We start from the raw sequence: 26,347 nt of genomic DNA, 5'->3' as shown, positions 1-26,347 counted from the left end.
GTGTTAAAATTATAGGGGAAAGTCTAGGGGTGGGGTGTTCTTCAGATGGGCTACAGAAAAATTCAAACTTAAATCTAAAGTCCTAAGAAAATGAAAGCTCAATGTAACTTTTGCATGGATTTGTTAAAAAGTGAGGAGGAAAATAAACTTCTTTCTGATCCACTGGTTTACAGAATTAGGGGAATCTAAACTAGCTGTTATTAAGATTCTGTGGTTTTCAATCTGGGGTGTTTCTGCAGACTAATTTTTTTAAATTGAAACACATGTAAAATGTTAAATAAAGGGCTCTGTCTTCATATAGGATTGTCCTTGAAAATGTTTATTCCTGTACAAAACATAATATAACTTTCACTAGTGTTTATTAAAAAGTGGGGGAAGAAGCAGCCTTCTTAGCTCTGATCCCCTGGCTCACAGACGCTGTTTTTTCTAACAGGGGCTTTGCTCCAGCTTCAAATTGTCCTCACAAAAAAATGACCAATGTTTGTTACTAAGGGCTTATGGTTTTAACCTTATTAAAGCACCCATGTAAAAGTGCTAGAGGTGGGAAAGATGCTTGGGGTCTGTTTTTTTAGATAAGAATAAGGCAGTTAAAAGGGGGAGAGGTCAGTGAGGGAGGGGAGGGAGATGGCCCTTGTTTAAAAATCTTGGAACTATAGGATTGGTTCAGAAAAAATGTATTCTATGACGCAGCTGTAGAACAGCATCTGACTGGTCTGACCCAAAGGTGGGGATAACTAGCCCGAGGGGTTGAGAGCCTTGGGAGCTCCCTTTTTCCCCAGGAACAGCTGCAAGGGTAAGATATCTCTCTGACTCAACCACGTGCTGTCTTTGCCCTTTGCAAAGGGACTTTCTTTTTCCTTTTCTTGCCCTGTTCTCTCTTTTAACCTATCGTTATATGTTTCTCTTTTATTTAATGTTTTTAAATGCTCTTTTCTTAACCTACCCTTATATTTAATATTTTAAATGTTTCTTTGGCTTGTGCCACAGGTCAGACTAGATGATCTAATGGTCCCCTCTGACCTTAGTCTATGAATATTGGCAAGTGGGCTAATGTAAACATAACTGATCAATGGACCAGGGCTATGAAAGTCAGACAACCTGGCACTGTCACTGCATCCCACTCACATGCTGTCTGGTTTGTTCTCTCTCCTGTTCCCCAGACCCAGCTACGATGACGGGGAAGGTTCCCTTGTTCTCCCCCGGCTCCACAGTGAGCTCCGCTCTGCCCAGCTACGTCGCTCTCTGCCTCGCTCTACAGGTTCACAGGCTGGTGTCAGGTAGGAGCTGCGGCCTCCTCGCTGGGTTGGCTGCTGTTGCTATTGTGGGTCATCACCGTCCATCTCACATCACTGCCTTGTCTTGTAAACCACGTCTGCTCAACCTGCCCACAACCAGCAACATGGAGACATCACAGGCTACACCTGGGTCCCCACTGACCATAGTTACTATCTATACACCATCTTGTCAGGCCTAGACAGTACATCCACCCTACTGCTTTGGCTGATTTCTGGCAGCTTCTAAAACACAGAACACAGTGAGCACCACTACAGGGCTCGCAAACTATTTAAAAGGACACTACCCACTCCTATACACTGCACTGACCGATCATATACGTCACAAATCAGGTTCTTCAGCCAAGAAGTAGTCCTGAATCCTAGACTCTCCGATTTAGATGTAACAACCCACAAGTCATTCATGCTGCACTAGGCACATCTGACTAGGGCTCAGAGCTAGACCTCATCTCACAGTGAGGAGGTGAGGATATTTGCTGGCTTCTTCCTTCTGTGCCCTCAGTGAAACCCTGAGAGTGACCCACTTCATCCCAGGGCTGGCTTCATAGTTACTTGGGCATTTTGGTTCCCTCCTGCTGTGGTTTCCATCTTGTTAATTTAACCAGCTCTCTCGGTCTCTCCTGATGTTGAGTCTCTGCACTGAGACCCCCACATTCTGTGCAGTTCCACAGTGACCAGTTCTGTTTCCTGCACTTTTCTATCTGCTTCCTTCTCCCTCTCCACTATCTGACCTCTGACTTTACCTTTAAAGCCATTGTCAGCATAGTGATGGTCTGTTTTCATATCTTTACAGCTTGTCAGCCTTTACACCACCCCTACTACAGATGAGGAGGCCCCTGTGCTGGAGCAGCATGGAAAGGCCTTGGTGTATCAGAGACCCAGGACCCCAGCACCATTATCCCCAGAGTGCCTATGAGAAGTTAGAGCTTTATTCAGAGATAGTAGGGACAGTGTATAAGATTCACATGTGAACTCTGTGTGACAGATAATGCAGCCACATGCGGCATTTTGGGGACTATCAAATTCACTTTATGAATGTTCTGTTTATTTGTGTACCCCCTTTATCAATGGTATCTGTACACATAATATGTATCTTTATGGGCTCGGGATTGTAATCTATGCCATGGGGGAGGGTTACCCCATCTCCTTCAGAATTTGCCAACCATGGGGGTAATTACTTGTGGGACAGGTAACAGCTCCAGAGAAGTACCACCCCTAGGGAGAGTTGCATAAACTGGGTTAGACCAGGTCCCAGAAGCCCAAGAGAACAAAGATTTTTGATATAAAAGCTGGATTTGAACTGTCCAGAGGCCCGAGATCTTGGGCTGCAAAGTGACAGGACCTGTTAACCAAGAGGACAAACCCTTAGAGAAAGGTTGGAAAGACTTTGGAACCTACCAAAGAGTCCCAAGTGCCAGATGAGAATCCTTTGGGATAAATGTAACATGTGTTCAGACCTTTGATTGATTTATGGTAAGTTTTCTCTGTCAGGCTTTTGTCTTTAAATGGTCTCACTTCTAAAGCAGGGCGCTCTCTTACTGTGTGCCTTACTGCTGAATTAATGTTACCCCAGCCCCCGTGCCAATTAAATTTCCTTTTTCCATTGTACATTTCACAGCACAATTCACAGTGGCTGGACCTGACCACCCAGTCACTGCCTCCCTTGGGGGGGAAGCCATCCTGCCCTGCCACCTCTCCCCCAGGATGAGCGCTGAGAACATGGAGGTGAGATGGTTCCGATCCCAGTTCTCTCCAGCTGTGCACCTGTACCGTGGTGGGCAGGATCAGTATGGAGAGCAGATGCTGGAATATCGAGGAAGAACTGAGCTCTTGAAAGACAACATCACCAATGGGAGAGTTTCCCTGAGAATACGCGATATCCGACCCTCCGATGATGGGCCGTATGTGTGTTTTTTTCAGTCCAGTGTCTCCTATGAAAATGCTGTATTGCAACTGCAGGTGGAAGGTCAGTAACTTCTTCTGATGATTTAATGTCTTCAATGGGGTAATAAGTGGAGTCACAGGGTTAATTGTGAGATGACACTATTTTTCTCATTATAGTGAGGCAGGTACTGTGCTCTGGATAAGGTTGATTCTAGTTTGCTGTTTAATATTCGTTTTTCCTAAAAGCAGCAAAGAGTCCTGTGGCACCTTATAGACTAACAGACGTATTGGAGCATGAGCTTTCATGAGTGAATACCCACTTCATCGGATGTGCAATGCAGATGAACAATGACTCTGATCTGCCCCAAACTGATGCCACCAACTGGGATTGATCTCAGCTTGTGTCTGGCCCCTTCAGGGTAACAGTGATTGATACACAGGGACCTGTAGCCCAGAGCCTGCTCTAAGAGTGGAAGAATTGAGGAATTTCCCGCCCCCAGCACACGTAGAGGCAGGAGGCCTGACCCTTGAAGGTGCTGTCAGAGAGACCAGCAAGGGGACAGAGATGCAGCTAATTCTGTAACCATGGCATGAGGTTTAGGTCAGAAGTAGCGAACTCCTGGTCTCCATTCAAACACTGAGCCTGCTGCACACAAACCACCCCTGACTTGCAAAATGTTATCGCCTCGTCTCCCTTGCCCTGAGGATTCCTTGTGGGATGTTGCCTTCACTTACCCCTCATCAAGCCTTGGTGATCACTGGCATATCTGACACCAGACAATGCCCATGGCAAGGAGTCTGTGCCCTGCTACTGACACAACCTGCACAACTCAGCACTGAAATGAAGCATGATTGATCCCTCAAGGTACACCTGCTCTTCTCTGCATATCTCAGTGACAGTTCTGCCAATAGGCTCCAAATAATCCCCTCCACTAGTCATTACAGCTACACCGAGCACAGTGCATGCAGCTTTAGTGCATGCAGCCAATTCCCAGTGGTTATTACCATCTCCAAAGGGGCAGAGTTAAGGTTGTTTGGGTTTTTACCTTCACTGTGGATTTCCTGGTTTTAGAGGTCTGAGTTTTGCTGAAAAAGGCATTCTGGAAGGGTAGGAGATAATACAGAGTTAAGGTTGCCTGGAGGTACCTAAGTTTTTTGTCAGTGAATAGACATGAGGAAGGATTACAGGAAGGGGGCATTGTTTGTGTTGTGTTCCACAGATTTGAATTGCAGCATGTATCTGCCTGCAGTGCAGCTGCATTCCCTGTGTTCAGTGTAGCTGTACTGACCAGTGGAGAGAATAGTGAGGACAGGGTCTCAGAGCTGTCACTGTGCCATGGAAGGGCAGGAGATAATATCACCAGGCAGCCTGAACTCTGTGCTAACAAAGGTTTTGTCAGGGAATTTTCTGGGTGGTTTTTTTTTAACAGAAGGGGAAACATTTGTTGTAGGAGCTAGTGGCCATTTAGGTGATTGTAGTTCTCACCTAGGTTTGCAGTTGCTACACGACTGGGCCTAGGTAATAGTATAGTATGGTGCTTTTCCATTAGAAGACCTGAAAGAGCTTCACATGATTATCCCCATTTTACAGATGGGAAACTGAGGCACAAAGCAGAGAAGTGAGTTGCCCAAGGTCACCCAGCAGGTCAGTGGCAGAGCGAGGAATAGTCCCAGTCCTGGGAACTCTGTTAGGCCACTCAGTTGCTCCGTGGTTGCTCACTGCCCCCCCACCCTGTACCTTCTGTGACAGTGCAGTGGGGATAATGGTCGTGCTCTGCAATGTTTGTAGTGGGTAGCTGGTAACAGGGCTGGTGAGAGAAATCTCATCCCAGGTCCCTGCCCCAACACCTGGACAGTTTTATTACCCAGCGGCTACTTTAAGCATTTGAGAGGAGACTGGTGTGTCTGTCTCCTTCTCCACCATCCCCCACAACATGTAGCTCCCCTCTGCCCTGCGTTTCTGGGTGCCCACATCACCGGCAGCAGCTTACTGATGGGCCCCACACTCCCTCGGTTATGTAGCCTGAGCTGCACACTGAGCAGGGCTCCTCACCCCAACTACCAGACCTAATGGAGTGTGCTTTTGGACGTCTCAAGGGGAGATGGCGAAGCTTACTCACTCGCTCGGATCTCAGCGAAACCAATATCCCCATTGTTATTGCAGCTTGCTGTGTGCTCCACAATCTCTGTGAGAGCAAGGGGGAGACCTTTATGACAGGATGGGAGGTTGAGGCAAATCGCCTGGCTGCTGATTACACTCAGCCAGACACCCGTGCGATTAGAAGAGCCCAGCGAGAAGCGCTGTGCATACGGGAGGCTTTGAAAGCTAGGTTCCTCAGCGAGCAGGGTAAGCTGTGACTGTCCAGTCTCTTTACAGAGAAGCTGAACCTGCCCCTGCTTCAGTTACTGCTGACTTTCTTCTGCGGCTACATACCCCGTTCACCACGTTTCCCCCCTTCCAACACACATTTAAAAATAAAGTTAATGGAATATTGTTAATTAACAATGTTTTCTTTACTAATGAATTCGCGTTAAAGGGTTGAAACAGGGACGCAGACTGTGGTGGGCAGTGATGTACAGACCGCTTCTACACTCGAGGAATGACAGGCTCTTGCTCCTAGAGCGGTCTGCACTGCCGGACTGGTTGTTTCAACGGAGCCTGCCACCCCTCCTTTTCGGGACTCTGTGTGCGGGGGCTATGTGGCCTTGTGGCGGGGGAGGACTGGGGGGAGGACATGTACAGGTGGGTGTGAAGGAAGGGGTGAGGGGTGCAGGCTCTGGGCTGGGGGTGGGGGCGTAGGAAGGGGTGAGGGGTGTGTGGGAAGGGGGAGGAGGTGTAGGGGGATGAGGGCTCTGGCTGGGGCTGAGGGTTTGGGGCATTGGAGAGGCTCAGGGCTATGGTGGAAGGGCAGGGTAAGGGCAGCCTGCCTTGCCATTTGTGTATGGCAGGCGCTAGGACCCTGGGGCACCAGACAGCATTTCTGCGGGGAGCAGCTCTACTGTCAGGCAGGTACGCAGCGCGGCGGGGCGGGGGAAGACCCGTGGGGGTCAGAGCCCGATCCAGGCAGGGCTGGGGGAGAGACCCAGCTCCAAATATAGCTGGAGCAGGGCACCTGCCGCCTATGCACAGAACATGAAAAACACCTCCCAGACTGACCAGGGTGCCTAGTGACTGCACTGTGTGTGTGACCTGCTGTAGATCCTGCCCCCGTGTCTGTACCCAGGTAATGGTGACCGTCCTATGCAATTACCAAACCCCTCCCCCCCTTCACACAAAGTCTTCTGTAAAGAAACATGACGGAAACAGTAATGAACAGCAAACTATTTTTAATAATCAACTACACTGTGAGGGAATGAAACTGGGATTTGGGCTTGGGTGATCCAGGAAGGGAAGGACTTCTCAAAAGTTAGCGAATGAGAGCTTTTTGGTACTTGAGCACTCTGCTGGGGTGGAGTGACAGTTTTCACGGCCCCTGGCGCACCTCCTTCTTGTTATTTTGGGTGAGGGGGGTATTGGACTTTGTGGCAGGGAAGGGCAGTTGAAGATACAGTGCAGGGGGGCTCTGTCGTCCTCCTGCCTGCGGTCCTGGAGAACATCCACAAGGCACCTGAGCGTGTCCGTTTGCTCCCTCATTAGTCCAAGCAGCGTTTGAGTCACCTGCTGGTCCTCCAGATGCCATCTGTCCTCCCGTTCGCTGTGTGAGCGCTGCTGCTGAGAGAGGTTCTCCCTCCACTGGCTCTGCTGGGCCGCCTCGGCTCGGGAGAAGCCCACAAGTTCTGCGAACATCTCGTCCCGTGTCTTTTTCTTGTGCCACCTAATCTGCGCCAGCCTCTGTGAGGGGCATGCTGGAGCACGTCGAGATACAGGTGCAGCTGTGTGATGGGAAAAAGGGATTCACTTCCTTATAAAGATACATTTCTGCAAAGAGGAAACATAGTCTAGTCAGTCTCTGTGAACAACACCATGCACAGCACTCACTCAGGGAAAGTTCAAATTTTCGGAATTCGCTTTCATTGCCTGGGGGATTGCACTGCAGACCAGACAAGCGGGGCAGGACAGCAGAATCCGCGGAGCAGCCAGGCATGGTAAGCCAAAAACTTTTGGCTGCTTAAAAGTCAATGTATACCACTGTCCTCTTGCTACAGGCAATCCTGAAAGCATAAACTCTGCCCCTGTTGCACCCCCTCATATCTGTTCCCTGGGAAAGATCCCTGTATGCTGCCACTCTGCAGCCTCCACCACGTGGCTGTAAAGTGACGCTCATTGTTATGCAAAGGAACAGTGAAGCACTCCCAATACTAATAGTACACAAATTACTGTAATTAAATGCAGGAGTCTCCGAGCGAGATCACCCTGAGGAGGGTCACTGAGGCAGATAGAGAGCGCATGCTGCGTGAAAGCCAGCACAAACCGGGGGCCTATGCGGCCATGCTCGTGGAGGCAATGCTCCCGGAGTACCTGATGATAGCCTGGCGCGGAAAAGTGTGCTACCACGGAGCACCCAATAAGGCAGCTCTCCCCAGGAACCTCATGTGGAGGCTTTTCGATTACCTGCAGGAGAGCTTCTCGGAAATCTCCCAAGAGGATTTCTGTTCCATCCCCATATATATTGACCTTCTTTTCGCATAATTAATATTCCTGTTCTGTTAGAAATAAATGTTTACATGTTTAAAGCACTTACCGACTGATCCTTCCCCTGATTCAGGGTCCGGGGTAACGGCTGGGGAGGGTTGGTAGGGGATCTCAGTGAGGGTGATGAAGAGATCCTGGCTGTCGGGGAAATCAGCGTTGTAAGCGCTGTCGACTGCCTCATCCTCCTCATCTTCCCCGTCCGCGAACATCTCCGAGGAACAGTCCATCGACAGTATCCCATCCTCAGATTCCACGCACACTGGTGGGGCAGTGGTGGCAGACCCACCGAGAATGGCATGCAGTGCCTCGTAGAACCGGCATGTCTGGGGCTGGGTTCCAGAGCGTCCGTTTGCCGCTCTGATTTTTTGGTAGCCTTGTCTTGACTTTCACGCGGCACTGTGTTGTATCCCGGCTGTAGCCTCTGTCTGTCATGGCTTTGGAGACCTTCTCGTAGGTCTTTGCATTCCGTTTGTTGGAGCGCAGCTCCGAAAGCACAAACTCCTTGCCCCACACACCGATCAGATCCAAGACTTCCTGGTCAGTCCATGCTGGGGCCCTCTTTCTATTCTGAGATTGCATGGACACCTCTGCTGGAGAGCTCTGCATCGCTGCCAGTGCTGCAGAGCTCGCCACGACGTCCACACAGGAAATGAGATTCAAACTGGCCAGACAGGAAAAGGAATTCAAATTTCCACGGGGCTTTTCCTGTGTGGCTGGTCAGAGCATCCAAGCTTGGACTGCTGTCCAGAGTGTCAACAGAGTGGTGCACTGTGGGATAGCTCCCGGAGCTACTAAGGTCGATTTGCATCCACACCTAGCCTAATTCGGCATAGCCATGTAGAATTTAGCGCTACTCCCCTCGTCGGGGAGGAGTACAGAAGTCGAACTAAAGAGCCCTCTATGTCGATTTAAATAGCTTCGTGGTGTGGACGGGTGCACGGTTAATTCGAATTAATGCTGCTAAATTCGAATTAAAGTCCTAGTGTGGACCAGGCCTAAAAGGCAATTCTTCCCCTCTCGCAAGCACAGAGTCTGAGACAGAAATAGTTTCTTTAATAAAAGTAACCAAGCAGTAATCTGAGAGAACAGCACAAGCGATATTCATGAACACAAAAGATTAAGATCATTCAGATTAAGTTCATTTTATTTCAGTTTAGCTCATCAGTAAAAGTGTGGCCTGGTACAGAAGGCAATACCTTTACCCTGCATTTCTTTGTTATCTAATGTCTGTATTTGGTGGGTGTGAGTGTGGGTGTGTTTCCTGTCTCTCAGTGAAGTCCAGTTTTCTGCTGCCAACTTCTGTGCTCTGGAAGGGTACAAGGCACAGCCGAGGCAACTTGAACTCCCCAGTAACAAAGTTTTTTGGTAGTGAATTAATTTAACATTTGTCTATATCAGGGGCGGGCAAACTTTTTGGCCTGAGGACTGTATCGGGTTTCAAAAATTGAATGGAGGGCTGGTTAGGGGAGGCTGTGGCCCCGCCAACATTCTGACCCCTCCCTGCTTCTCGTCCCCTGACTGCCTCCCCGGGACTCCTGCCCAATCTAAATTCCCCTGTTCCCTGATGGCCCCCCTGGAACCCCTGCCCTATCCACCCTCCAACTCAGTCCCTTGATCGCCTCTAGACCTCCTGCCCCAACATCTCCCCGCCGCCCAATCTACCCCCCCTTCCTGATGGCCCCCCGGGATCCCTGACCCATCTAACCCCCTTGTTACCTGTCCTTTTACTGCCCTGGCCCCTGACCACCCCCAAACTCCCCTGCCCTCCATCCAACCCTCCTCCCTCGCTCCCTTCCCCCTTACAGAGCTGCCTGGAGCACCGGTGGCTGGCAGCGTGGCTGCACCAGGACAGGCAGCCGCTCCGCCCAGCTGGAGCCAGCCACGCACCGCGCAGCACAGAGCCCCGGGTCAGGCCAGGCTCTGCAGTGGCGCTGCCCCAGGAGCTCACAGCGCCACCGCCCAGAGCATTGCACCGGTGGTGCAGTGAGCTGAGGCTGTGGTGGAGGGAGAACAGCGGGGGAGGGGCTGGTGGCGAGCCTGCCGGGCAGGAGGGTCCCGGGGGCCGCAGTTTGCGATCCTCTGGTCTATACATACCACATGCACTGGTTACAATGAAGTAGTGCAAAACCCTATATGGACACTCTTAAATGGTTTGGAAATGGCTTATATTAATGTAGCTTGAGTCGATTCCTTCTTGATATGAAAGTGTCCACATAGGGTTTGCACTGGTTTAAAAAAAAAAACTTTAACAAAACTGGAGCAAGTTTGTGCATAGAACAGCCCTGACATTAAGATTAATTCTATCAAATTGGAATCTGATTAGATTAATGGACCAGCTGCACTTGTGGACTCACATTCAATTCTCAGTTTAATAGGAAATGGCTTTTGATAACTGTGTAATAAAACGTTTGGCTCATTACTGGGCACTGTAGGATTGTCACAAGTTCATTTATTTCTTCTGTAGGTTTGGGCTCTGCTCCTGTCATCTCTGTGGAGGGACATCAGGACGGAGGGATCCGGGTGGTGTGTCGATCAGCCGGATGGTACCCAGAGCCCAAGGCTCAGTGGAGAGATCTCCAGGGGCAGGTCTTACCATCAGCCTCTGAAAAAATATCCCCAGAGGCCAATGGCCTGTTTCAAGCAGAGATTGCCACTGTTCTAACTGAAGAGTCCAACCAGAAAGTGTCCTGCTGTGTCAGGAACCCCCGACTCAACCAGGAGAGAGAGTCAGCGATTTCCATAGCAGGTCAGTGCCCGTCTGTGCCGCACATGGATAGATTGAGATGCTGCAGACATGAGCAGAGAGTGTTTATCATTGTGTCTCCTGTTTATTGGCCTAAACCTTCAATGTGCTGAGCACGTCTTGTAAAGTCCTGAACAACCTCAGTTCTCTTTGGATATGTCTACACTGCAGTTCAAAACCCGCTGGTGACCCAGGCCAGTTGGCTCAGGCTAAGGGCCTGTTAAATTGTGGTATAGGTCTCTGAGCTTGTGCTGGACCCTGCTACATGCACTAAAAATTCCACGCTGTGCTATGATCTAACCCACTTTAATACAGGAACAGATCAAAGTGCACCAGGGAACTTTTAGTGCAGTGCAGCAGGGTGCACACAGCCAGTTACTGCGCAGCTGGCCAGTGCACAGTAGATTTACACCCCAGCCTGCCGCACACTAACTGTGCCTATAGATGAGCCACCGTAGAGCAAGGTGGGTGAGTTGTGCCTGCTGCCTTAGGGAGACGCCTCCCCCTCTGTTCTGGGGTTCTTGTGTATTCAGATTCTGGATTCTAAGAAATAAAGTCATGATGCACTGCAGCCTTCCAGCAGGAGTATTTATGCTTATATCTTACTCTGTGTGTGTGTGTGCGCTCACACTGTGAACATCACAATTCTCTGTGGGGGTGGGGGAGGGAATTCTCCTTTGTTCTCAATGAGAGTTGTGGGTCTAAATATTTGTGAAAATCTGGGTAATAAAGTCACATTTCCTGACTAGCACAAGAGAGCCCTGAATATGGCCTGAGCGTTGCTACTTAGATTACACCTGAAAATACCAGCAGTAAAAGTTCAGGCCCCAAATATGCAGAAACAAAACCTTACCTAAGAGCACCTTAATTTTTAGAAAAAAAGGTTGTGATTTTATGTGTTATCTACCAAATAATTTGGTTACTATCGAATGAATATTTCATCACTACAATAGTAAGAACGTTGTATTTGTCTGAGGTCTCATAGTGCTGCACTGCTGGTTAGTCTATGCTATGCCCAGCATTACCTGACTGTTCACAGCACACACAGAGAGTTAGAAACAAAACATAAATTCTGTTCCTGAAAGGCTGCAATGTCACACTGCTTTATTTCTAAGAATCCAGAAGTCTAACATGCCACAGCCAAATACAGAGAGAGACAAAGCAGACTGCTCCCTAAGGCAGCGAGGCAGAACCAACCCCCCCCCACCCCCCCCGGCTCTAGGCAGGCTCTTTGCAGACTGACTGCAGAGGACCCAGATGCACGCTCCCTACAGAGCCCCTTAGCCTGCAAGCAGGACCAGGAATCCCCTCAGGATTTCAAGTGCCATCTTGTAATTTTTACATGGTTTTCAATATGCTGCACTAATCACTTAGCAAGAACCCTCTAGACAGCCATTGCTCCAAGGCCCAGGAAAGAGGATGCTGGGGGAATTTTTACTCTGAATCTCCAAGCTCAGTTTTGTTTTTATTAAAATCCTGCATTAACATATTTTGGGCCAGATTCCTTCATGTGGCTGAACCCCAGTGAGCACAGGGGTGTCAGGAGGCTTCTCACAACTCTCTGATTCTGAGGGCCAGTCTGCACTGGCTTCAGCCTTGGGATCACTTAGAGCAGCCTAGGGAGTGCCTGAACTTACACCAGTGGGGGATGGTGTAGCATAATGGAGCTGCACTTTACCCTCTCCCCTCCCTCAACACACCCCCTCCCATTAATTAGCCATGTTCAGTAACCAGGCAAAAGCTTGGGTTTTGATTGACTTAATAATAAAGCACAAAGCAGCCACATCTCCCTGTGTATTACCCTGTGAGACTCTTAACTAGTCACAGCATCACCACTGTCACAGGGTCCTGCCTTCATTCTGTGCGTGTTTGCTCCCAAGTCAATGGCACTTTCTCTTGCAGAGCTGTTTTTCCCGAGGGTCAATCCCTGGATGGTGGCTCTGGGTGTGATCCTGTCTCTCCTGGCTGTTCTCATTGGCCTGGCCAGTTACTGCTTCTGGAGGCAACACAGAGCGAAAGGTGAAGTAACAAAAGGGGGGAATTTGGTGAGAGAGAGAAACAAAACCAAAAGTAAAGATACAGGGATTAAGGGGCTTTGATTCTGTGTTTGGAGGAGTTTCAGGCAATGGAAGCTGGGCTGAGGGTGAAGAGGAAGCTGAATAAATTATGATAATGTTTGAACCAAGAAGTGTCAAGTGGTTTCACCCATTCAGATCTCACTCAGGAATCCCAATCAAATGTGATTCTGAACTGTTCCCTGGGGATCAGCCTGGCTCAGTTTGAAACACCTTGTGAGGCTCAGGTTGCTGGGCTTGGAGCGCCGACATACGTAACTTGGCTGCTCACAGGAAAACCAGACTGCAAAGCCGGGCAGGGGGAACTTATGGCCCAATTCTGCCCTTCAGTCTGTGCATGAACCCCCCACCTCCCATCTCCCCATGCAGGTGAGTAGGAGCTGTGGATGGGCAGAGCAGTGGCTGTGCAAATGGAAAGGTTAGCAGTTACCTTATCTACACTAAGGGCTTGGCTACACTGCTCACGTTACAGCACGGCCGCAGTAGATGTGCAGTTGAACGAGCATCTGATGGTGTGGCTAATGTGATTAGGTCCTATGATGGTGTCCCTTGTATAGATATGTGGACAGAGTTGGCAATGGGCTTTGTTGCAAGGATAGGTTCCTGGGTTAGTGGTTTTTGTTGTGTGGTGTGTAGTTGCTGGTGAGTATTTGCTTCAGGTTGGGGGGCTGTCTGTAAGCAAGGACTGGTCTGTCTCCCAAGATCTGCGAGAGTGAGGGCTCATGCTTCAGGATAGGTTGTAGATCCTTGATGATGCACTGGAGAGGTTTTAGTTGGGGACTATAGGTGACGGCTAGTGGTGTTCTGTTACTTTCTTTGTTGGGCCTGTACTGTAGTAGGTGACTTCTGGGTACTCTTCTGGCTCTGTCAACCTGTTTCTTCATTTCACCAGGTGGGTATTGTAGTTGTAAGAACATTTGATAGAGATCCTGTAGGTGTGTGTCTCTGCCTGAGGGATTGGAGCAAATGCGGTTGTATCTTAGAGCTTGGCTGTAGACAATGGATCGTGTGATGTGGTCTGGATGGAAGCTGGAGGCATGTAGGTAAGTATAGCGGCCAGTAGGTTTCCGGTATAGGGTGGTGTTTATGTGACCATCGCTTATTTGCACTGTAGTGTCCAGGAAGTGGATCTTTTGTGTGGCTTGGTCAAGGCAGAGGTTGATGGTGGGGTGGAAATTGTTGAAATCCTGGTGGAATTCCTCAAGGGCCTCCTTCCCCTGAGTCCAGATGACGAGGACGTCATCAAACTAGATGTCAGTAAACTAGAGATTGCTGGGCAGGGGAGACATTTGGAATGAAGCCAAAGGGAGGCTGGGACTCAATGTAAAGATCGTCACAGCTGGGGATTCCCTCCCTCTGCACACCCCTAAGGGCTGGGGGGGGGCACGATGGAGGAGCGATGTCAAGGTTCCCTGCATCCCAGGTCACTTTCCCTGCCTGGGCTGCGTAAGGGGAGGGCAGAAGAGCAACAGCTCCTGATGTCTCGCCTCTGTGAGTTTGCTCTGCTCCCCTGCCAGCCAGGAGCAGTTTCTGATATTACATAAACGAAGCCAGAAAAACTCGCTCTTCTTACGGAATGTGTGTGTTGCCATGGAGCTATACACCGGTGTAACAAAAGTGGTTTAAATGGCCATTTTACCTTGTACTAGTGTAACTTTCCCATGCAGACAAGCCCTGCGTTGCTGCGGGGGTTGATTTGGCATCCAGAGCACCCAAGATCAGGAGGATACAGGGCAGAGCTTAAAGTTGCCTGAGCCCTCACATGCTCCTGGGCTGCAGGGTCTGAGCACAAAATCTCACCCTGAGAGTTTAGGTCACGGAGCATAAGTATGTGGCAAATCTTTAACAAGAGGGTAGCACATTTTGTTGATTACATAGGCCCAGTAGTAATCCCAGCTGGGCTCCTCCCCATCTCCATCCCCCTTCAACTGGGTCCCTCTTCTCCCCACTCTGGCCATAACCTTATCGAGCTTGGTGAAAAGCAGAAAACTGGAAAAATTAATTTCCACTAAAATCAGGCTTTTCTGATTGTTACCCAGATCAATAGAGTTCAGACCAGAGCAGGGATGAGAATGGCCTGGCTGGACTCCAGAGATGAGGAGAGCTGGGTGTCTGACTGACACTGGGGCAAGAAGCGCAGCTGGGAAGGGGATGACTGGAGTGTAATGAGGGGCCTGCTGACCCTAACTCTAACCTCACCCACAGCTTAAACCCTAACCCTGAGGTCACTGCCTCATCCTATATCTTGAGGGATCAAATGGTGATTTTAGTGGAAATCCGGCTTTTACAGTTCTCCGGAGGTTTCAGGAGGTTTCTGCCCACTGAAGTCTAGAACATGCCCTGAAACGCTGGAGCTGATGGGACGTGGTTTTCAAAAGTTCTCCCATTACAGACGGACAGAAACGCCACCGAGTTCCGTGTGGGGCCTCTCTTCACTCAGCCAGAAGGGAAAGGAGACATCCATTTACTCAGTGTTTTACCTGCACTAGGCCTTGTGTCCCCAGTATAATGCTCGCAATGGGAATAGTTAGGCCGAGCACCTCTGTGTGTGTTCTACTTTCTACCAGTAGAAAAATGACTCCTATGAGCTTGCAATACTTTCAGATAAATCTTCTACCTTGTAACACATCTCTCCTGCTATTCACTTGCATCGTGCAGAGAAAGGTGAGTCCCTTTGTTCATTGCAATGGGTAAGGGAGGGGGAATCTCAAACTTTACAAGTTCCATAGACCCCCCCAGTGCAGGTATTCAGAGCTCTCACTATGAACTGAGAGTCAGTTGGGTTTGTGTGGTATGGGAACTTGTTGAATAGCCTCCTTTTTCTTTTATCATATGCTTACTTGTTTCTCTTTGCTTTACTTTTAGAGAAACTTCAGGGTGAACTCAGTAAGTTGCCTTTTATTCCTAATATAAACCTTGCTACAAAATTGTATCGTATTCGGAGTGTCTGTGTTCAGAGGAGGTGTCATCTCTCTGTCTGTGTTTAGTTTCAGAGTGGAGAAGAGCCCTACTAAATGCAGGTAAATAAATTTGTGTTTTTGCTAATAGATAGTTATCATACAGAAATATATTTTCTCTTATCATAAACTTTGTTAGAGATTGTTTTCTATTCAGCAAGTCTGTGTTCAGGGCAGTTCTCATCTCTCTCTATTTGCTTGATTTCAGGTTGGGAAAAAGCCCGACAATATGCAGGTAACTGTGCTGTAAGCTCCGCTGAAATGAGATCTGTCAAAACCCCACCAGCCCCTGAGAGCTCTCTGCTCCTTTGCTTTGGAAAAATGCTGAGTAATGAGAGACTATTTCCCCTCCGCTTCACCTTCCCAATATGGTATCTGGGTCGTGCCTGATAGACATTATCTCACCTAACCTTAATAGGCATTAAACTGCTCAAATCTCCCCTCCCAACAGCAGGGTTTTCATGCTCATACAGGCCTTTAACCTGCAATTTCCTTCTACAATACTCTGAAGGGCTAAGAGCTGTTCAGTGTCTCCATGGATTGGGCTGAGGCAGGCCCTGTCCCCAGTGCAGAGGCAGATGTTTTTATAACCAGACTGTGAAACTCATGGACACAAGTAAAACAAACTGTGCCCACACAGCAGCTTTCCTGTCCCTCAGCTGTGGCTGAGCTGTGTTTTACATTCACACCCAGCCTGCTGCCTGACCTCTGGGTGCACTGGTGCATGCTGGGGGAGACTGGGCAGCGCCAGCAGACATTAGCAAGCCCAGGGGACATGCACACACATAGCAGCACCAGTAGCCCAGGGGTCAATGAATTCTGGGGTATCCTACCACACAGAGCTGGGAGGGAGGGGGGCGCTCTGGCCACCATCTCCTCAGGGAAGCCAAGGACTGAACAGGCCACAGGGACGGTTCCTCCCCAGGGAGAGGTTCCAGCAGGTGTCAGGGCTGAGCCACGTTGGCAGGACAGTGGGGGGGCTCACATGGCTGTTGTGATGTCTTCGTATCCTCGATACACAGAGCTCCAGCAGCTGGGGTGTAAACCCGACTCGTACCCCCAGCACTGAACTCACTGACACTTCCCCAAGGCTCCTCTCCTCCTGGGGTTGGGGAGTGAGTAAGGGGCACTGGAAGATGGGGGCCAGTGGGCCATGGCCAATCACTTTTACCAATGGGAGGGCTGTTCCCTTCCACTTTTTACAGGCTGTAAAATGCGGGGGAGGCGGGGACGGAGAGGAGCGACCAGGGGGTCAGGGTATTGGAGTGAGGGCGGGGGCTCGGGTCGAGGAGAAGGAGCGGTGTGAGAGTGGGGGTTCAGGGAGAAGGGGTGGTGTGGAGGCAGGAGCTTGGGAAGAAGGGTCGACATGAGAGGGTGGGGTCCACGGTTTCAGCACCGGTGACCCCTCTACTTTGAGGGAGCTTCCATCACTCCTGGGGAGAGCACCATCCCGGATCCTGATCCACGGGCACATCTGTGTATTTGCCAGGTGCACAGAGCTCTCTGTGTGGAGACACTTTCACGCTCACCCAGGAACCTGTGCTGGGAGGCCCCACTGCCCAGGAGGCTGAGGGCTCTCACTCCCCTGCCCTGGGGGTGAAGGGACGGGCCCTGGGGCTGCTGTTCCCCATGTCAGGAAGGGGGTAAAGGGGACGTGGACACAGACAATGTCCCCTCTTGCACTGTGAGGGGCAGACCTGGCTCCACCCTGGGCTTCAGAGCCTGAGCTCCAGCCTGAGCCTGAAATTCTATGTGGCTATTTTTAATGCCAAAGAGGGAGCCCCGTAAGCCTGAATCTGTCCACCCTGTTCCAAGATTCGCTTCTGCAGGCTGTGTAGAAGGACCCAAAGTATCTCCAGAGTCTGGGTGTGAAAGTTCCCAGCGTGTCTGACACAGGGCTGGTTAATGGGAGCGAGGGGGGTGGCTGGCACAGTCATTAGATGGAGACACCTGAGCTCCTGGGGCTCTGAGACGGTCTCTGTGACTGTCATCTGCTCTGGGAGATGCCCAGGTGCAGCTGCAGAGGGTCTGTGCCGCTAGCATCGTCCATGGGACAAATGGCTCTGGGCAGAGAGTTCAGGCTGGAGCCAAGTCTCCATTTTCAGCCTGATTTGTGGGGGTGAGATCAGGGGCCCAGGGGCTCCTGCCCCTCCCTTACCCTTCCCCCACCCCTGTGAGGGACCCTGGACCCTGCGTCTATTCTGACCCCTCACCAACATCCCTCCCGCTCTTCTCACTCCCTTTCTGCTCCCCTGGGCCCCTGCCCCTCTACTCCCACTTTACCTCCCTGGCACATGCCCCTGCACTCCACCCATCTCTGCCCCACTGGAACAGCCCATCCCTTCTCCCCCTGCCCTCCTGGCATCTGCCCCTCTCCCCCAAACATCCTCTGCACCCTGGAGCCCTCCCATCACTTCACACCCCCACTATGTCCTGGCGTCCACCTCTCCCCTTTCCCTCCTCTGTGTCACGTCTCCCACCCCTCCCCTCACCTCACCCTCCTCTGCTGTCCTGACTTTCACCCTTCTTACTCCCCTCAGCCCTCCTGGCACCTGCCCCTCTCTCCACCCTCTCTGACCCCTGGTATCTGCCCCTTCCCTCACCCCCCTGTGCCCACCCCTCCTCTAGCCCCACTCTGACCCCCTGGCACCTGCCTCTCCCCAATCCCCTCTCCTAACACCTCCCTCTACCCACCTGCCCTGCCTCTCTGCTCACCCCTCTCTGCCCCCTGGTGCTTGTCCCTCTCCTCCTCTGCCCTCCCTGTGCCTGCCCTTCTGCTCAATCCTCTCAATCCCCTGGCACCTGCCCTTTCCCTTTACCAGCTGCGCCCTCCTGCTGCCTGCCCCTTCCCTCACCCTGCCCCCCAACACCTGATACTCCTCTTGTCCCCTTCCTTCCTGGTGCCCATCCCCTCACCACCCTCTGCCCCACTGACCCTGCTCTCCTCTCCCCACATCACCCATCATACCCTTAGAACCCCGACCAGGGTTATTCTATCTACTACCCAAGATCCACAAACCCGGAAATCCTGGATGCCCCATCATCTCTGGCATTGGCACTCTCACTGAAGGACTGTCTGGATATGTGGACTCTCTACTCAGACCCTGTGTTACCAGCACTCCCAGCTATTTCCGTGACACCACTGATTTCCTGAGGAAACTACAATGCATTGGTGACCTTCCAGAAAACACCATCCTAGCCACCATGGATGTAGAGGCTCTCTACACAAACATCCCAGACACTGATGGAATACAAGCTGTCAGGAACAGTATCCCTGATGATGCCACAGCACAACTGGTTGCTGAGCTCTGTGCCTTTATCCTCAGACACAACTATTTCAAATTTAATGACAATATATATCTCCAGATCAGTGGCACCGCTATGGGCACCCGCATGGCCCCACAATATGCCAATATTTTTATGGCCGATCTGGAACAACGCTTCCTCAGCTCCCGTCCACTCACGCCCCTTCTCTACCTATGCTACATTGATGACATCTTCATCATCTGGACCCATGGGAAGGAGACTCTGGAAAAATTCCACCATGATTTCAACAGCTTCCACCCCTCCATCAACCTCAGCCTGGACCTATCTACACGGGAGGTCCACTTCCTAGACACCACGGTGCAAATAAGTGGTGGTCACATTAACACCACCCTATACCGAAAACCTACCGACCGCTATGCCTACCTTCATGCCTCCAGCTTCCATCCCGGGCACACCACAAGATCCATTGTCTACAGCCAAGCACTGAGGTACAACTGCATCTGCTCTAACCCCACAGACAGAGACCAACACCTAGAAAATCTCCACCAAGCATTCTCAAGACTACAGTACCCACACGAGGAAATAAGGAAACAGATCAACAGAGCCAGACGTGTACCCAGAAGCCTCCTAATGCAAGACAAACCCAAGAAAGAAACCAACAGGACTCCACTGGCCATCACATACAGTCCCCAGCTCAAACCCCTCCAACGCATCATCAGGGATCTACAACCCATCCTGGACAATGATCCCACACTTTCACAGGCCTTGGGTGGCAGGCCAGTCCTCGCCCACAGACAACCTGCCAACCTGAAGCATATTCTCACCAGCAACTGCACACCGCACCATAGTAACTCTAGCTCAGGAACCAACCCATGCAACAAACCTCGATGCCAACTCTGCCCACATATCTACACCAGCGACACCATCACAGGACCTAACCAGATCAGCCACACCATCACCGGTTCATTCACCTGCACGTCCACCAATGTAATATATGCCATCATATGCCAGCAATGCCCCTCTGCTATGTACATCGGCCAAACTGGACAGTCTCTAAGGAAAAGGATAAATGGACACAAATCAGACATTAGGAATGGCAATATACAAAAACCTGTAGGAGAACACTTCAACCTCCCTGGCCACACAATAGCAGATTTTAAGGTGGCCATCCTACAGCAAAAAAAACTTTAGGACCAGACTTCAAAGAGAAACTGCTGAGCTCCAGTTCATCTGTAAATTTAACACCATCAGCTCAGGACTAAACAAAGACTGTGAATGGCTTGCCAATTACAGAACCAGTTTCTCCTCCCTTGGTTTTCACACCTCAGCTGCTGGAACAGGGCCTCATCCTCCCTGATTGATCTAACTTCGTTATCTCTAGCTTGCTTCTTGCTTGCTTATATATACACACCTGCCCCTGGAAATTTCCACTGCTTGCATCCGAAGAAGTGGGTATTCACCCACGAAAGCTCATGCTGCAAAACGTCTGTTAGTCTATAAGTGCCTCAGGATTCTTTGCTGCTTCCACATCACCCATGCCACCTTCTCTTTATCACTCCTGCCCTTCCCCTCCCCCTCTGGCTCCGTGACACCTGCAGCCCTCACCGCCCCTCCAGTCCCCTGGTGCCAGCTCCTCCTCTGCCCCAAGTCCCAGCTCTACCCTTCCCCATCTGCCTCCCTGGTGCCTGCTGTTTCCTTTGCCCCCTCTGCCTGCCTGGTGCAAGTCCCTTCCCTCACCCCCCTGGTCTCAGCCCTTCCCCTCACCTAAGCACTGCCCCACCCCTCCCCTCACCCTCTCCTAACCTCTGGGCCCCACCCCTCCCTTCAGCCTCCCTCTGCCTCCCTGGTGCCCACATCTCCCTGCACATGCCTCTGCCCCCCTGGGGCCTGCCCTTCTCCACACCCCTCTCTCTGCCCCCTTCTGCCCACCTGCTCCCTCACCCCCCATTCTGCCCCTTTGGCACCAATGCCTGTTCATTCGCTCCCCCCCCCCCATGGTTCCACCTCCCCACTCCTCATCATCTCACCCCCTGGCAGCTCACCCACCCCTTGATTTCCCCTGCCCCATTGGAGCTCCCCCATTCCCTCACACCCCTCTGCCCGCTGGTGCCTGCCCCTTCCCTTGCATCGCTGTGCCCCCTGGGGTCCATCCCCTTCTTCTGCCCCGGTGCCCACCCCTCCCCCAAACCCCTGCAGCCCCCTGGAACCTGCCCTTCACACCCCTCTGCCCCCTGGTGCCCGCCCCTTCCCTGTTGTTGTGTATTTGGTTGTCATGGTTTTTGTTCCTATGGCAACTGAGTTAGATTATTAGGGGATAGCCCAGCCGGCTTCGGCCGGTTGGGTGAGCTCTGTGTCTGTAAATAAAGGGGTAGTTTTGTTAGCTGTCTGCTCCCTGGCCTCAAGTGATTTCTTCCTAAACCGGCTGCCCCCAAGGATATAACAAGTGGCGACGATGGATGGGATTCCGGTGCTGCTCCAATAACAGAAGGAAGTAGAAGTCAAGGTAAAGAACAAACAAACAAACAAAAAGCTGCTTGTTTACACTGACTGTGAAAGTGAAACTAAAAATCATGGCTACTCTGACCAGGCCACTGGAACCTTTTGATGAGAATATAGAGCAGTGGCATGTGTATACTGAGCGTTTTGAGCTTTTTGTTATTGCAAATGACATTACAGAAGCAAAGAAGGTGCCAATATTCTTAAGTGTTGTAGGGGCTACCTCCCTACTACGCAGCTTACTACACCCTGTTAAGCCAGCAACTAAATCTTAGTGACATTGTGGAAATCCTGGGGTCCCATTTTTCCCCAAAACCACTGGTAATTGCTGAAAGATATAGGTTCCACAAAAGAGACCAAAAGGAAGATGAAACAGTTGTACAATTTGTAGCAATTTTAAGAAAGCTAGCAGAACACTGTAAATTTAAGGAGATGTTAAATGATGCCCTGCGTGACAGGTTAGTGTGTGGCCTCTACAGTAAGCTAGCTACAAGGGAGGCGCAATACATCGGTGCATCCCCTAGGGTGCAAAAAGTGTCACAAGAACCGACCCACAAAACTGTGCAGAGTCAAGAATGTTACCGCTGTGGTAAGCCGGGTCACCAGGCATCAAAATGCTGGTGTAAGGACCTGGTGTGTCGACACTGTGGCAAAAGGGGACACATTGAGTGTGCCTGTACACACAAAAAAAAGAGGCCTGTGGTCTGGCCGACAAAAAGAGGAACCCTGCATACCCTAGAGCAGACCCAGGATGATCAAAGTGACACCTCAGGGCAAGAGAAAGTGCCACTTCATGTTTTGTCTTTGGCAATGGGGTCACATGAATACTGGGTAACCCCGTTGTTGGATGGCAAACCTATACGCATGGAACTGGACACCGGTGCAGCCGTCTCGCTGGTCTCCGAAACTGTGTATAAAGAAAAGCTACAGCATCTTCCGCTTAAGGCAACAAAAACTGTTCTGAAGACGTATACGGGAGAAGCTGTGCCCATGTTGGGCACTATTGATGTTAAGGTGGAGCTCAATGGACAGGCTGTTAAATTGCCACTGTTTGTGGTAAGCGGTAACTACCCAGCCTTAATGGGTAGGTCTTGGCTTGGGAAGATTCAACTAAACTGGGCAAAAGTGCACTGAATGACTAAAGAAGAAACCAGTCTAACCCCTATACTAAGGAAACATGCTGCTGTTTTTGAAGATAATTTGGAAAGTATGAAGGAAATCACTGTGACATTGAACATTAAACCTGACAGTCCACCAAAATATCTAAAAGCCCGAACTGTGCCATATGCCATCAGGCCGAAAGTCAAAGCAGACCTGGAGCATCTGGTCACCAATGGAGTCCTAATACCAGTTACCCATAGCTCATGGGCCACTCCTATCGTTCCAATAGTGAAGAAAAATGGCTCTCTCCGGATTAGCGGCAAAAGCTTTTTTGTCATGTCAGGGTGTGAGGAATGCACCCAAGTGGGCACCCCTACACCCATGGGACTGGCCTGAAAACCCATGGCAACGTATTCACGTTGACTTCGCTGGCCCCCTTAAAGGAAGCATGTTCTTGGTGGCAGTAGATGCCCATTCTAAATGGCCAGAAGTCTCTATAATGCAGTCCACTACTGCAGAGAGTACTATCCAAAAACTACGAGGACTCTTTAGTCGTTTTGGTCTGCCAGAACAACTTGTGAGCGACAATGGACCGCAGTTCGTCTCTCAGGAGTTTCAAAATTTTATGAAGGCAAATGGAATACACCACATCACGTCAGCACCATATCATCCATCCACCAACGGATTAGCTGAAAGATTTGTGCAGACAATGAAACATGCTTTGAAATCAGCAAGGGGACAACACTCCATTCAAAAGCATCCGGATACCTTCTTACTTTCCTACAGAAATACACCTCATGCTACGACCAAGGCATCTCCGGCCTTTCTAATAATGGGACGACAGCTGCACACTTGCTTTGATCTGCTGAAACCTTCTGAACCCTGACACATTGTGCAACATCAGCAGCAAAATCAAGTTATCAGACGGGCACCCAGAGCAAAAGAGCAAACCTTTAGCCCGGGACAGCCATTTTTGGCTCGGAATTATACTTGCAGAGCTAAATGGGTCCCTGCCACAATCATCATTCAAACAGGACCTGTTTCCTACACAGTCCGGACTGCAGAGAATCTTACCTGGCGGCGACATGTAGATCAGCTGTTGCCATGTCATGCCAGTCCTCAGGACACATCTGCAGTTGAGGGGTCTGACTTCACCTCTTCTGGTGAGACACCGAATCACGAATCACCTGTTTCTGACTGTCCTCCACCATTACTGCCGGCGGCTGAGATACCCCTTTGCCCAGTACGAGCTGATACCACCTCCTCACCTGTTCGTGCTGCGGACCCTGAGCCCATGGTACTTTCGGGTGCAACAACACCAGAAGTTCGCCGTAATCCACCTAGAGACAGAAGGCCTCCTCATCAGCTGGATATTTAGCTAGGGCGAACCCACGGTTATGGGGCAAAATAATCCCCAGGGTTTAGCCGGGAATGGAGGCAGTCTACCCTCCTTCTCTAGTCTAGTGTGTGTTTTATTTTAGGAAATGTTCTTATTAGAGGGGGGAGGAATATGTTGTGTATTTGGTTGTCATGGTTTTTGTTCCTATGGCAACTGAGTTAGATTATTAGGGGATAGCCCAGTCGGTTTCGGCCGGTTGGGTGAGCTCTGAGTCTGTAAATAAAATGGTAGTTTTGTTAGCTGTCTGCTGTCTGGCCTCAAGTGATTTCTTCCTAAACCGGCTGCCCCCAAGGATATAACACCTGTCCCCCCATTGCCCTTGTGCCTTCCCCACCCCTATGTCCTTCCCTCCACCCCCTCTGCTCCTGTCTCCTCCCCCTCCCCTTTCCTCTCCCAGCATCAGCCTGTCCCCTCCCCTCCCCCCCTCTGCTGACACCTCACCCCTCCCCCGCTCCTCCTGCCCTTCCCCCTCATTGTTTCCTCCAGGCAGAGGGGCCCTGACTCCCCTCAACCAACAACCCCTCCCCCGCCTAGTGATTAACGGGGACGCAGGTTAATTTCCCCTTGATCCCAGTGACCAGCCCCTGCCCCCGGCCCTGACTCTGTGACTCTCTCCCCAGTGGACGTGACTCTGGATCCAGACACAGCTCATCCCAACCTCATCCTGTCTGAGGATCGGAAACGTGTGAGAGACGGAGACACTTGGCAGGATCTGCCCGAGAAACCTCAGAGATTTGATACGTACCCTGAAGTTCTGGGCGCTGAGGGGTTTGCGGGCGGGAGACGTTACTGGGAGGTGGAGGTGGGAGACAAGCCTGAGTGGGTACTGGGGGTTTGTAGGGAATCTGTGAGCAGGAAAGGGGAGAGCACATTCTCACCTGAGGATGGATACTGGGTTGTGTGGCTGGAGGAAGGGGAATACGAGGCCGGCACCTCCCTCAGGACCCCCCTCCCCGTGAGCGTCAGGCCCAGCCGGGTGGGGATTTTCCTGGACTATGAGGCGGGCGAGGTCTCGTTTTACAATGTGACTGACAGGTCCCATCTCTTCACTTTCACTGACACCTTCTCCGGGAGGCTCCGCCCTTATTTTCATCCTGGTCTCAGCGCTGGGGGTACAAACGCGACTCCCCTGATAATGTGCCCGGTCCCAGCTCAGGCCGGAGGGAATCTCGGTCCCTGACAGTGACCCCGCGGCACAGACTGGCCCCTCCCAGCCCTGCTGCTCTTCCCACCCCAGTGGTGGGGGCCAGTTACTGCAGCAACTGGACTTTCTGTGCTGACCGGATGCTGCCAGTTTCCCTTTTCAACTGGAGGTTCCAGTCAAAAACCGGACACCTGGGAACCTCCAGCCCCCACCTTCCCCGTCCCCTGCCCCAGGGGTAGCAGATGGTGGGGTTGGGGTCATTCACTCCTGTCAGAATTTCTACTCCTGTGAAATCTCAATGTAAAATATGAAAGAAAAAAGATTATTTTAATTTAGAAAATATTATTGTAACAAGGTGTAAATACAAGACTATTTTAATTTACATTTCAACAGTATCTCAAAAACAAGCATCTAGCCATATAAATCTATTTCTAGAAATGGAATTATTTACTTTTTTTTAATCTTTCCCTCAAATCTCTAAATAACATCATTTGTATTTCAATTGTGGAATTTCAAGAAATCCAAAATATTTATCTTAACAAAATAAACTATTAAATTGTCAGACTGGGTTGTTCAGTGACAATGTACATGTGTCATAAACATTGCAATTACACACATGTGCAGCTGCTCTCTCTCTCTTCTCCCCCCCCACCCTTATTGTCTTAACTGGTTCTCTCTGGCAGGTAGGGCACATACACCCACCTCCTGCACTACACCTTTGAAAATTAATAGTTGAAAAAATGATAGAATTAAAAGCAGCAAAGAGTCCTGTGGCACCTTATAGACTAACAGACATATTGGAGCATGAGCTTCCGTGGGTGAATACCCACTTCGTCGGATGCATGTGGTGGAAATTTCCAGGGGCAGGTATAAATATGCAAGCAAGAATCAGGCTTGAGATAGTGAGGTTAGTTCAATCAGGCAGGATGAGGCCCTCTTCTAGCAGCTGAGGTGTGAACACCAAGGGAGGAGAAACTGCTTTTGTAGTTGGCAAGCCATTCACAGTCTTTGTTCAATCCTGAGTTGATGGTGTCAAATTTGCAGATGAACTGAAGCTCAGCAGTTTCTCTTTGAAGTCTGGTCCTGAAGATTTTTTGCTGCAGGATGGCTACCTTTAAATCCTGTATTGTGTGGCCAGGGAGGTTGAAGTGTTCTCCTACAGGTTTTTGTATATTGCCATTCCTAGTATCTGATTTGTGTCCATTTATCCTTTTCCGTAGGGACTGTCCAGTTTGGCCGATGTACATAGCAGAGGGGCATTGCTGGCATCCCTGCCTGCGCCCTGTGCAGCAGCACTCTTGGATCAATAAGCCGTAAAAGCAAATACTTTCTAAAACTAAAACAAAATGTAGCCCC

General features: G+C 50.4%; 1 protein-coding gene across 1 annotated transcript; it reads left to right on the top strand.

Annotated features, from left to right (window-relative positions):
* Positions 1 to 781: 781 nt before the first annotated feature.
* LOC123345950 (butyrophilin subfamily 1 member A1-like) lies at positions 782 to 25,107 on the top strand. Its single transcript, XM_044983089.1, has 9 exons — positions 782 to 793; positions 1,161 to 1,277; positions 2,911 to 3,258; positions 10,274 to 10,555; positions 12,455 to 12,571; positions 15,493 to 15,513; positions 15,621 to 15,647; positions 15,793 to 15,819; positions 24,468 to 25,107. Exons 2-9 carry the CDS (start codon positions 1,172 to 1,174, stop codon positions 25,025 to 25,027), a joined length of 1,488 nt encoding a protein of 495 aa, XP_044839024.1. The 5' UTR covers positions 782 to 793; positions 1,161 to 1,171; the 3' UTR covers positions 25,028 to 25,107.
* Positions 25,108 to 26,347: the final 1,240 nt, after the last annotated feature.

This window comes from Mauremys mutica, chromosome 12, assembly GCF_020497125.1.
Source record: "Mauremys mutica isolate MM-2020 ecotype Southern chromosome 12, ASM2049712v1, whole genome shotgun sequence".
Classification (NCBI taxonomy): Eukaryota; Metazoa; Chordata; order Testudines; family Geoemydidae; genus Mauremys; species Mauremys mutica.
This window is presented reverse-complemented; position numbering and strand designations above follow the sequence as displayed.